General features: G+C 47.9%; 1 protein-coding gene across 1 annotated transcript; it reads right to left on the bottom strand.

The window, feature by feature from the left end:
• Positions 1-8391: 8391 nt before the first annotated feature.
• PtA15_1A433 (uncharacterized protein) lies at positions 8392-13215 on the bottom strand (the record flags this gene model as incomplete). The annotated part of the gene is made up of 4 exons (XM_053165461.1): positions 8392-8514; positions 9860-10127; positions 10208-10316; positions 13125-13215. 4 exons carry the CDS (start codon positions 13213-13215, stop codon positions 8392-8394), a joined length of 591 nt encoding a protein of 196 aa, XP_053016650.1.
• Positions 13216-13339: the final 124 nt, after the last annotated feature.

The following is a 13339-nucleotide window of genomic DNA, read 5'->3' as shown; positions in this document are numbered from 1 at the left end:
TATGTACACTCATAAATCACCCAATACAGTGGCACCACTGGATTCTACAACCAAAACTACACATGACAATATGGACAACACACCTTGCACCCCTCTGGATCAGAAGCTACAACCCCTTCAAGACACAATCAGTCAGTTACATACACACAAACACCCTACTCAGGTCATGTAATCTGTTACATGAACCACACTTAGAGATGGTCACTTTGCATCTGGGTACCTGCGCGTGTTTGGATACCCGCAGCATTTTTAACCCATATCCCAACACCTGCATCCGCATCCAACAGCAGGTACCCGCTCTCCTGGGCGGATACCCGCCCCTCAAAATGTGCTCACCGGTTGACTGCTGCATATGTCAGTCAACTGGGAGGCACTTCTCCTGGCCAACTGCTCCATATGGCTGTCAACCAGGAGGGACTCCTCCTGGTTGACTGCTCAATATGGCTGTTGACTGGGAGAGACTTCTCCTGGTTGACTGCTGTATAATGCTGTTGTCCAGGAGGGACGCCTCCCAGTTGACTGCTCAATATGGCTGTTGACTGGGAGGGACTCCTAATGCTTGATATGACTGTTGACTGGGAGGGATTTCTCCTGGTCAACTGGCATGTCTAGTTGTCAACCGGAAGGGATTCCTCCCAGTTGACTGGTGTGTATAGTTGTCCACCGGGAGGGATTCCTCCCAGTTGACTGGTGTGTATAGTTGTTGACCAGGAGGGATTCCTCCCGGTTGACTGGTATGTCTAGTTGTCAACCAAGAGGGATTTCTCCTGGTTGACTGCTCCATATGACTGTTGACCGGGAGGAGTTTTTTCCCTTTTTTCCTTTGGCTATTAGCCAAAGAAAATAATGCATTTTTCTTTGGCTAAAAGCCAAAGGACAGAGGAGCTGTCCGGGCCAGCTCCACTGGAGCTGGTGCGCTGGCTAGCGCTGGAGCTGGCGCGCTGGCTGGTGCTGGATGAGCTGGCATACATTGTATTGGTGTATCCAATACATACCAATACATTGTATTGGTGTATCCAATACATACCAATACATATCTGATACATACCAATACATATCCGATACATACCAATGCGTATTGGATACATACCAATGTGTATCTGATACCTACCAATACGTATCCAATACATACCAATACAGTGTACTAACAAATACATACCAATGCATATCTGATACATACCAATACGTATCCGGTACCAACAGTGGGTCAGCTACGCTACCATAGCTGTTAGCGTAGCGTAGCGCAGCGCAAATGCGCTATTTTTTAGCGTAGTGTTAGCGCAATTGCGCGCATCTGTGCTAACGCTACACACACAGGGTGCAAAGCTATTTTAGCTTCTAGCATAGCGTTAGCGCAGATTCGCGCAATGGTGCTAACGCTAAGCACGCAGGGCGCAAAAGAGTGTTCGCTACGCTGCGCTACAGCGCTTTTTGAGGGAAAAAGGGCCTTTTTTCCCCTAAAAGCGCCATAGCGCAACGTAGCGTAGCGTAGCGACTGTAGTGTAGCGCTAACGCCAAACAAAAATTAGCGCAGCGTAGCGGCGCTAACAGCGCGCTAACGCTATTCAAAAAATGCCAGCGCTTTTTGCCGCTACGCTAAACATTAGGGCTAAAATAGCGTAGTTTAGCGTAGCGGCCCACTGTTGCCGGTACGTATCCAATACAGTGTACTATACACCTTGCCAAGTTTTTTAAAAAAAAACCACTGCCCACAAAATTTCAGAATGGGTTTTGGACTTTGTTTTTTCATTTATTATCATTCATTTCACATGTCAATCTATTGATTCTGATTATTCATTATTTTTTTGGAATGGTATTGAAGATTTTCCAAAATTTTCATTTAATGCAAGCAATTTTGTAAATTTTGTGATGTTCCAAATACTTTTTATTTTGTTGTATTCATTCTTCTGAAGTCATTTTACCCACTCATTCTTGAATTCTCATGACTTCAACTTTGTGGGTTGGCCTTCTAGAATGAGCTTTTGGGGGTACCAATGTATCTGTCCAGTGACTGTACATATGTCAGACTCCATGTTTGCAGTGAGGGCCCCAAATTGCCCAGCTGGGTCACCTCAGGCCCATTGGAGGTGCTCTGATGTTGCTCCGGTGGGTCCAATGTTAATTGGAGGTGCAATATCTATGGACTTATAGGTGCAATACACCCATACATATGTGTTTAGCATATGTAAGCTGATATGTATGGCTTTACAGTATGTAGTTAGGCCAATGTCCGTGATATCAGACCCAAAAAAAATGAAACTTTTTTTTGGCTGGTCAGAAACCATAGCCCACTTAGAACTGGAATCTACATGATCCAAACAGCTCAAAAATGTCATATAAAGGCCATACAACTCAAATGACGGGCCATACATTCTGCCCATGTCTCAAATGTCTTTTTGCAGGCAAGGCTGTACGGTAGCATGCCTTGTGCAACTGTAGACTGCACAAGCCTGCATGAAACTGCATGGCATGTGTATAGCACAATTTAATGAGTACAGCTGATGATGTGATGTTTATTTAAAGGGTAGAAAAGTTGTCAGAGTGGTCCATGTAACGGATTACATGGTCCTGGGTAAGTATGGTTAGAGATTGTCACTTTGAACACGCTGCGGGTATCCGCTATCCGCTGGTGGGTACGGGCTAGAGCGCACAGATACCCGCGAGAATGCCAATGGATGTGGATGTCTGATGTTCCATCAGAATCCAGCGGGTACCCGTGTATTTGGACGGGTATCCGCTCACCCTAGGATATGGGAGCTGCGGCGGTCGGCAGCCATATAAGGCCATTCTGTCAATTGGGAGGAGTCCCTCCCAGTTGACAGCAACATACAACAGTTGGCCGGGATTAGTCCCTCCCGGTCACCTGTGGCACTATAATTCTTTGGCTCTTATCCAAAGAAAAATGATTTTTCTTTGGCTAAAAGCCAAAGGAGCGCTGGAGAATTCTCATGACTTCAACTTTGTGGGTTGGCCTTCTGGAATGAGCTTTTGGGGGTACCAATGTTTCTGTCCAGTGACTGTACATTTTGATCCCAACCCGTCCCAACCCCTTTTCCAACTCATTTTTGGCAAAATAAATTGGGGAAAAACAAAAAAACAGGCCCTGAAATTCCGGACTGAGGTCCCCCGGGGGTATTTCTTGTACAGTAGGATTCCTTGCAGAACTGTAATGCAGTCTTATGCAGGCTAGAGAATGTCAACCGGTACCCAGCACCCGCGGTCGGGTACCGCCCGCACCCGCCAGGCGGTGCCGGGTGCCCGTTTTTTTGGAAAAAGTGGTGCAGTACCTGGGTACCGCCCCCAAGTACCGCTTTCCCCCGCCAGGTTAATCGGGTAACCCCCGGACCCCCGGCCCTTGGCCAGCTCTGAGCTGCCCTCAATGACTGACAATAGACCGGTCATTGAGGACGGTCCCTGGTGCAATCATCAAGGGGAGTTGTCACTCCCCTCTAGAGATGGCCATTGGCACCCGCTGGCGGGTACCCGCCACTATTCAGCAGGTCCTTTATGCCCTGGGAAGTGCCAGCCAGCAGGCTTGGGGTGTTCAATTTTGGTAAAAAGTCAAGCATGTAGCTTTGCACCTGCCATGGTTGCCTGTAGGGGCAGATAGCTACCTGCTATATAGAGCGAGATATTGGTAGAAAGTCAGAATTTCAAATTCCCCCGGGGGTTGATCCCCCCACAACGCCTACTATATGTATGTACATGATTTTGTTGTGTAATAAAAACCCCTACATTCCCCCCCACAACAAAAAACCTTACCAACCAAACAAGAAAAGAATGCAGAGAAACAAGTACCAGGAAAATGAAACAGAAAGTAATAATAATAATAATAAATAAAATCAGAATGACAAGACCTAGACACAACCAAAAAATTGACCCCGTTGTATTGTCGCTTCACATAAGGTTTCCAAGAGCCCTGTTCCGTTGCAGAAAACAAACCGTCCGCAATGCTCACTGGAGTGGCTGGGTGAACCGCTACTCCAGTGGGACCCCACAGGTGCATAGTTAAGGGAAAGTCACTCACTTGACCCTTTCCCATTCCCAAATACCGCACCATTAAACTTTTCCACCAAGTTTGTCCCCAATGCCTTGGTGAAGCAGTCTGCCAATTGATCCGTTCCGGGCACCCATTTGAGGCTGAGATTCCCTTTCCGCAACTGCTCATTGGTAACATGAAACTCCCTATCAATGTTCTTTGTCCTCTTCATGCTTGCTGTGTTAGTCGCAATTTTTACGGCCGCCTTGTTGTCGCACAGAAGAACCGGCCGCATCTTGCCCACTAAAGGTCCTAGGATTCCCGCCATCCATATAGCTTCGTCCGTTGCCATCGATAAAGCTACATATTCTGCCTGACACGTGGACTTGGCTACCACATTTTGCCGCTTCGCATTCCACGCCAGAGGCACGGACCACAGTGTCGTAATAAATCCGTGATGTGACCGCGCTCCTTCTCCCATCCAGCTTGCATCGACATAGGTTTTCAGCGGCTCATGCTCCTCCTCAGGTTCAACTCGCAACTCAAAATGTTCCGTCGTACGCACATACGCAACAAGCCGCTTGAGAGCCTTCCAGTGAGATTCATCAGTATTCAAAGAGAATCGCGCAAGATAATGTGTGGCATAGGATATGTCAGGCCGAGTTCCCTGTGCGATATACAGCAAGATGCCAATGAAGGACAAATACAAGACATCCGGATCCCCCGACGCATTTGACTCAAGATTGCTTTCCAACAAGGGCACCGACGAAGTCAAAGAGGAGTCGTCCATTGCCAGTAACTTCTTTATCAGAGACGGCTGCTGCAATCGATAACCTCCCTCGGTCCGGCAAATTTGTATACCGACCAACGACAACAGCTCCTTGTCCCATTTGAGCGTGAGTGCCTGTGATAGCTCTGACTTGAGTTTTGCCAATATGGTTTCCGAACTAGCAACCAAAAGTCCGTCATCTACATGGATCCACAAGAAAGCGGTTTCTTCGTCTTGCTTGAACGTGTAAGTGCTCAAGTCTTGTGGATTAGCTTCAAAACCGATTTTCCCTAGCGCGGACTTGAGGTGCAACCACCAACATCTTCCCGCCTGCTTTGTTCCATAGAGGGCCTTCTTCAGCTTCCAGACCTTTCCGGGAGTGACAGGATAACCGGGCGGCGGAACAACCCAAACGTTTTCGTCAATTTCACTGTGCAGGAAGGCAGTCTTCACGTCAAATGACACCACTGGCCACTTATTTTTCGCCGCTATAATCAGCGCTGTCCTCATTGACGCAAATGTTGGTGTTGGTGCAAACGTCTTGTCGTAATTAACCTTCTTGATTTGACGATGACCCCCAACGATGATCCTTGCTTTTCGCCGCCGAATTTCCCCTTGCATCGTCCTCTTCGTCCCCAACAGCCACCGTGACCGCAAGAGCTTCTTCTTATCAGCGGGAGGATCATCCTCGATCTTGACCTCCATCTCCTCCAGCGATTGCCTTTCCTCATCCATTGCTCCTTTCCAATCTGCTGAATACCGAGAGTTCACGGCCTCTTGATACGTCAGAGAATCACTGCCGTACGGATTCCTCGCCTCCAGCGCCGCAACCACCGCATCTTGCAGATCTAACTCATTCCCCAACTTGAAATCCCCAAGCCCTGAACATTTGATAGCTGTCAAAACCGCATCCAGACTTTGATTGACCTCAGGGCCCTCAGACACAACCAATGGCTTAGCTTCATCAAACTGCACAGAAATAGCTGTGAAAACCTTCCTACTACTCTGATCCCATAGCAACCAACCCTTCGAATCCGTAGAGACCCCAACATGCCGGAGCTTGGCCGCATAAGGAACCATTTGCTTCTTGTGAGTGTGATCGTACATGTAGGCCACACATCCAAATACGCGAAGCATAGCCAAAGAAGGTTTGACCCCTAGCACCCGCTCAATGGGTGTCACATCGTGTCCCCGATGCACCATCCGATTGAATATGTAGGCCGCTTGTTTGAATGCATACGACCACAGGTACTTCGGGAGCCGTCTCGAGTACAAGAGAGACCTCGCCATCTCTGAAAGAGTTCGGTTCACTCGCTCAATAGCCCCGTTTTGGTGATGTTCATGAGGTACTGCCTTCTCATGGATGATCCCTTTGCTATCTAAGAAGTCCTTCATCTCCACGCTCCTGACAAATTCAAGTGCGTTGTCGGTTCTAATCCTCTTGACGTTCCACCGCGAAAGGTTGTTAAATTTCTTAACCCATCCAATTACTTCTCGAGTTGCATCACCCTTTGTTTTGACTGGAATCGCTGATACCATGCCGGAATGCAGATCCTGCACCGTAAGGATGTAGCGAAACTTATCCAGCGAAACGTCGTACGGTCCTATCACGTCGGCCGCTACAACATCACCAGGCTCCAGACAAATCTCGCGGGAAGGAAAATCAATCGGTGAATGAGTTGCCTTCATTGTCGCACAGGTATCGCATGACCTATTAGGAGACACCTCAAACATCTCCGGCACATCTACCACAGCTCCCTTGCTAACAGACCCTCGTAACATTCGCAGGGACAAATGTCCAATCCTTTCATGCAATACATCACTTGCCACTCGAACAGCGGCAACAGACGCTGGGGCCAATGTAATCGGAAGAAAACATCGATCATTGATTTCAAAGGACGGAAACGAAATGTTGTTCTGCACAAGTGTATATTTTCCCCCGTCCCACTTAACTTCGCCGTTCCACCGTTTGAACTTGCCAACTGAGATTATTGTGCCTTGGATGCTTGGACAATAGAGTACGTTTGATAGTTTGAGTTTCCCATACGGCGTCGGAAGTTCCACATCACCAATTTGCTTCACGGGAAACCGATCTGTAGAAGCAACAATGAGGGACATAGAAACAGGCCTCATAGACGTGAAAAAACAAACATCGTTGCTAACGCTGTCCGTCGCACCAGAATCCAGTAGTGCGCCCTCAACACTAGGCTGTTTCTCCACCGAAGCCACCGTTGCGCTTGATGCGCCCTGCAAGAGTGCCGGATGACAGACCTCCGAGCGTTTCAGCCGCGCGTTAGGATTGAGGAGCCGTGGGTCGCCAACAGGCGGCTTCTTTTCCTTCTTCAATGGGCAGTCGTTTATCCAGTGGCCCCATTCAAAACAGTATCGACAAGGGTTCTTCTCGTTAAGTACCCGCCTGGCCCAGGTCCCACTCTTGCCTTCCATTGTTTGACTTTCACGCGCGCTGCCCCTGCTACTAGGTCCAGCCTTTCCTTGACCCCTAACCGCACGATACGCAAACGTCGACGACGATGCCGGGACATCAGTCATATTCATTCGTCCAGCAAGTTCGAGTATTGTCTTGGACGAAATTGTACAACCGGGATTGACTGCAATGCGAGCGTCGAGAGCGTTTGCAATTCCTTGAAAGTGCGGATGACACCGCTGGTGAACTAGAAGTGCCAAAACTAGGTCTTTACTGATGGCCCCAACTCGTTTTTCGATCTCGTCCAGGCATGTTTGCATCTCAGAGTAAGACGAGTTGAGACTAGAGCTGATGTCGGTCGGGTCATTGGCCTTCGCCCACCTGGCCATGATATAAGTCCAAGACACATTTGCGAAACGACTCTGAAGGACCATAAATGCAGCTCGGCCTGTCTTCCCACGAACCAAGGCAACCAGTGAAGGATGCACACTGTGCTCCACTAGCACTCCGGTGAGCGCCGCCCGATCGCCGTCATTATCCGTCACATTAGACTTGAAGTAATCGGCCGATTCAAAAACCCGGGTGACGGTGGCCTTCAACGACAGTTCCCAGTCCGGAAAGTTGACCCCATCCTCGGCAAGATGGGGCTCAATGGCCTTCCCAAGCTTCTGGTATTTTGAGAGCGCATCCGCCAGCGCCACCGCGCGATCCGTCGAGGTCTTCACATCCGGTTTCTCCTCCCGAGGCCTATTGATTTGTTGCAGAAGCGCGGCCAATTGGTCCAGGGAGACAAACTGAGGACCCGCCGCAGGCGACCCCGCAGTCGACTTTCCTTTGTCCTTGGTGGGGTCTTCAGGCATCTTCACCTCGTCCCTGCTGACAGAAACCGAACCAGGTAGAGGTGTGTGTATGGCGGCGTATGGCGGGAAGCTGAGGAGTTTACGAAAGGGAGAGCGATCTTCTGGCGGCAGCGGCACAGAAGGTGTGGTTGGACGATCGACGATTGGAGTCTCAGCAGTGGATTCAGTTCGCAACGAGATCGGCCTATCGAACCTCTTGCCGGACCTTGTGCCTCGAGGTAGATCCGGAATCTGAAAATACGACAGATTGGAGGGATGCTCACGGCTGTGGCGCGTAGTTCACCACAGAAACCCCAGGAGGTGCACACGTAGACCGACTTACTTTAGCACTGTGGGCTACCTAACCCAATCTTCCAGGTTAGAGAATGACCGAGTTAATCGGAACCAGTCGAATGACAATTGAAAACGAGCCGAGCCGGAATCGGAATCGTTTGAGATTCTTCTGTTGTAAGAAAACCAGCTTAACCGAGACGTAATTGGCCTGACCGAGACGGAATCGGTACCGGAGGGAAGAGTTTGAATAGTTAAATGAGAGATCCTACTTGCGCAGGCTCATAACCTATAGAGCGAGATATTGGTAGAAAGTCAGAATTTCAAATTCCCCCGGGGGTTGATCCCCCCACAACGCCTACTATATGTATTGTCTTTTCACTAAAGCTTGGACTCTGAGATGATTTTTGGATGCAAAGGTTATGGGGTTTGGGGCACAGCACCTGTTTTATCTCCAGGTTTCTGCCGCTCACAGCTTGCCAGCTGTGGTTGGACAACCTCCTAAATCCAGCTGTGTGGTCAGGAGGCGGCAACCATCATTGATCCCATCCAATATCTCCAAGCGACGCCGCCTGCACCGACCAATACACACCTCTGCGATCAGCTTCGACACCATTGTGCCTAATCACAAGTACGCCCCGGAAATCAAAGTCGCCGTGGTCCGCAACAAGGGCTGCCGTTGAACAACGTCCAATGGTTGCTCAAGGTGACGGTATCTCCACAGTCGCTCTGGAGGTGGATTCATCTTTTTGAAGAAACATGATGTGTTGTCAAGCTTGTATGAGCGGTGCGGCCGACCGGCAAGCGTGACTCCTGTCAAATGCAATTTTATGATTCAAGTGGTCCAGTCGGAACCGGGTCTGTTTCTGCATGAGATCAAAGAGTGTGTCGCTATGACTCGTCCAGTCTCCTGCTCAGCACCAAGACTGTCAACAGAAATATTGTGGAATGTTTGTTGATCACCCTGATCAAGAAACCCAAGTTGCTTTTTTATTTGCTTCGGTTTTGCCTCAGAAATTCCTTGAGGAAAGCCACTTGAATCTGAATGCTCATCAGCTCTCTAACCAAGCTTTCCGTCACCATAGAAATGTTGCTCGATCAAGTGCCCAGTATGTGGAAAACTCCCAGCTTAAGTCCAAAGGTGACTGGATGCGCTTCACCCGGCCTCAGGGCCTTAGGCCTCCCTTGGGCGGGACTTAGTCAAGTTAGGAACACCTCTCAGTCTATGCTCGCCACTTTAAGGGTGTTGGGGCAGGGCAAGTCTTCACCCTTCTTGATGCTCTCTGCAATTGTCATTCTGTTCCTCACAAGTAGCTCTAAATCTTCTCTGGATCCATTAATAGGTGGATTCCCGTTTGTTCCTGAGTACAAAGTCAAACATCCCACAGGAGAATTGAAACGCGAGCTTGATTACACAGAAAAACCAGTCCAAGCTACATGAGTTAAAAAGAAAAGGACATGTTTCAGTTGAGAATGCTGTAACTCAACGAGTCAACATGCAATGATCTCGGGGGCCACTCGCAGGTGATGCACCACTTGGACTGGATCCAACTGACTTCCTCCTTAGAGATGAAGTCGAGCAACAGCAGCTGCTGGTTGTCAATATGGGTGGAAGATTGCGCCGGTTTGTATGGGTCTTTCCATCTTGAAGCTCCCATTTGCCGAGCTGCTTGTACCCAAACAGATCCTAGGGTCAGCGGGATGAGGGCGATGGAATCGGGCTTCAAGTTCCACGCAATTTCCGGTTTTGGGTTGAGGCCGCAGGGCAGGATGCCGGGGTTGCTAGACAGTCTTAGCCATTGAGCTGAGCACGAGCAGCCAGATCTAAGCGAAGAGGGCGACAAGGGCGGTGGCGATGGCCAAGGAATGGTGAACAAGCGAGACAAGAAAGAAAAAGGACGGACAGGCCAAGTAGCAGGGCCAGCGAGTCAAGACTGAGTGTCTGGGGCGGCAGATAGAGCCGTCGTGGCCGTCGCCTATTGCTCGGCCTCCACCACGGTCTTTGTCCGCCGTCTGGTCAGTGGGATCGAGTGGGCTGGACACGAGCTGACCAGTTTGCCTTGGCAGCAGAAGACGAGGTTTCCGGAGTGGGTCTGGTATTTTTTTGACGGATGTGGTTGGCGGGTTGAAGGGAAGCTGGATTTAGTTGGTTTGGGAGTAGCTTCCCTGTTGGCCATTGACCGGCCAGGAATGGTGGCAGCTGTGGCCGCCGTGATTGTTGATGACGACATTGGAGAGATCCTTGACAGATCATGGCTTTTGAAGAAAGGAGACAAAAGCCAAACCTAAGATTGAAATTGGAGGATTTTGGCGAACCTTGCTGAAAATCAGTCCAAGCATTCATGAAAAGACAATATGTACATGATTTTGTTGTGTAATAAAAACCCCTACATGCTAAAGAGTGGCAGGTGCCCGCCAGCGGGTGCTAATGGCCATCTCTACTCCCCTTGATGACAAGTGCGTGCTGGTCGTTGGGGGAGCACCCTCAATGACCATGACCGACCTGTTTGATGACCGGAACAGGTTGGTCATCGCTTTTCTGCCCATTGAGAGGTCCTCCCCTCAATGACCAACATGTTGCGGTCATCTAGGGGAGGACCTCTTGATGACACGTCCATTCCGGTCATCAAGGACACCTCTTGGTGTACTTTTTGATGAAAAAAAGCTGGCGGGTACCGCTGGTACCCGCCTAAAAGACCGCTGGTACCCGCCAGGCGGTGCCAGATGCGGTGCTGGGTGCCTGTTTTTGGAAAAAAAAACACGGGTACCGGCGGTGTAAATTATACCTGGGTCCGTTTTGACATTCTCTAATGCAGGCGCATGCAGACTAATGTAATAGGGGCAGAAGTCTGACAGTTGACAGATGACATCATGCAGGATCATGCAGGTGTCAAGCTAGCAAAAACACCCCATGCAGCTTGCAGATTACATCATGACAGGATGGCAGCATGTGACAATGACATCATTTGACAGTCCAGGCTAGCTAAATTCCCTCATATGACATCATTACCTTATGTGACCTGTCAACCACTAGCTAAATTCCCTCATACGACATCATTATCTCACCTTACCTGTCAACCACCAGCTAAAATCCCTCAGTCTCCTGTTCCCCTGGAGCTAAAATGTCTCACTCTTTTCTATTTAAGGAGGTTCTCCTCCCCCCAGTTGTCATTTCTCCCAGCAAACTACTTGTACTCAGCTTACCCCATAACAGTACAACACTTGGTCACTCTACAGTATTAGCCCCACTCTATATTGTGGTTTTGAAATTCACAGGTGATGAAAGTGGGTTATGAGTAGGTGGGGGATATTTTAGGCTTCCCAAATGAGTTCACTGAGAATATGAAAAAAATCAAGCCATCCTTCATGGGGTGGGCATCTTGCACAAACATCTTTTCCATGTTTCATGGATATAGTTGCACCAGGGAGTGTCAAGTCATCAAGGCAAGTTGGGCATTTAGTTTCACCATATTTTCTTTCAAGTCCTGTATCCTCATAAATAGAATCAGAAATCAATTCAGAAATAGAAGCATTCTTCATTTCAGGGGTTCTGACTCACTTTGATTTACTTCTTCCATCAAAGCACTTTTTGTGTTTGAATGTTGCCCCTGAATTTGTAATTTATGACCTAAATTTACCTGTTTTCTAATTTTTTGATTCAAAGAATTACTCACATGTAAATCTGTGAGTCCAACTGCCTCCTTGATTGAATTTGCAGGGTCATCATGTAGAGACACTTCATAAAAATTGGCACCTTTAGGTTCATGTCCAAACCACATGTATGACTGAAGTGCAGGCCCCTGGTTGAGGAGGGTTGTACCCGCCTTTCCTAAATATTTTTCCCAGAAGACATCATAGCAGATTAATTTGGAGGCTTATTGGAACAACCTCTTGAAATTTGAAGAAAAAACTGCACTACTTCCAGTGTCAGAATTTTATACAATGGAGCCAACATGTTGAAAATTCTCAGCAATTTTTCAAATATTAGCTTGATGAAAGAATAGATAATTTGTGAATAAGAATCTTGTGTGTTCTGTTGTTTCTGTCCAAAATATACTTGATGGGATTGGGAAAATTATATGTGAACAACTCTTGCAAACTTCCAAGTTGCCAAACACCTTTTATGAATGATCAATATGGTCATTTGTCTACAGTGTCTCACATGAAGTCCATTTTACAGTGTCTGGGTGTCTTTTGACAAACTCCCAATACTTTCAGGTATGGGAGACCACACCAAAACTCTGTCAGACAGTCCCTCTCAAATTCAATGAAACCTGGAGGATCTAAACAGCTCAATGCTCTGATCTATACACATACAATGGGGATATGCAGTTTTGGTGAGACCATTGAGTTTGAACCAGTAGCCAATCAGTCCATGTCATGGTGTCAAAAACTGTCATCCTGGTAGCCACATGCAACCAATCTTTACTGAGGTATTGGGGGCATGCAACAATGCAGTCCATGTCTTGGATTATGGTATTCAAAATTGCATATGTCACTGATTACATAAAATCATAAATCCCATTTTGGCTGGGAGATGTCAACGTGCATAAAACTTAAAGTGACATCTCCCAGCCAAAATTGCAGTTTATGATTTTATGTAAAAAAGTCTTATGCAATTTTGAATACCATAGATGCAACCAGTTTCACAAGACATTTAAACAACACCCTGAGTGAAGCAATAAGATTTTTTTTTCTAAACACATTCATGGACAATTCATACAACAAAAACAACCAAACTTTTGTCCCCCAAAGTACAGGACAGCCCCCTGCCCCCGTCATGCAATCAAAAAATTTGAAGACAGTGGGATTCGAACCCACGCCCGAAGACCGCCGGATTAGCCACCCGGACGGGAGGACTAACCTTAAGACGGCGCCTTAGACCACTCGGCCATATCTCCATACGAACCATCGCAAAACGTTGGTTTAGCATCCCGCATGTGTTACTCAAGACACGAACATTTTCTTGGAATAAAGATCATGAAGAACATGCAACATGCAGAGATACAAGTTAAAAGACAGCGATTCAATCCCAT

Source organism: Puccinia triticina, chromosome 1A (assembly GCF_026914185.1).
Source record: "Puccinia triticina chromosome 1A, complete sequence".
NCBI classification, from domain to species: domain Eukaryota; kingdom Fungi; phylum Basidiomycota; class Pucciniomycetes; order Pucciniales; family Pucciniaceae; genus Puccinia; species Puccinia triticina.
This window is presented reverse-complemented; position numbering and strand designations above follow the sequence as displayed.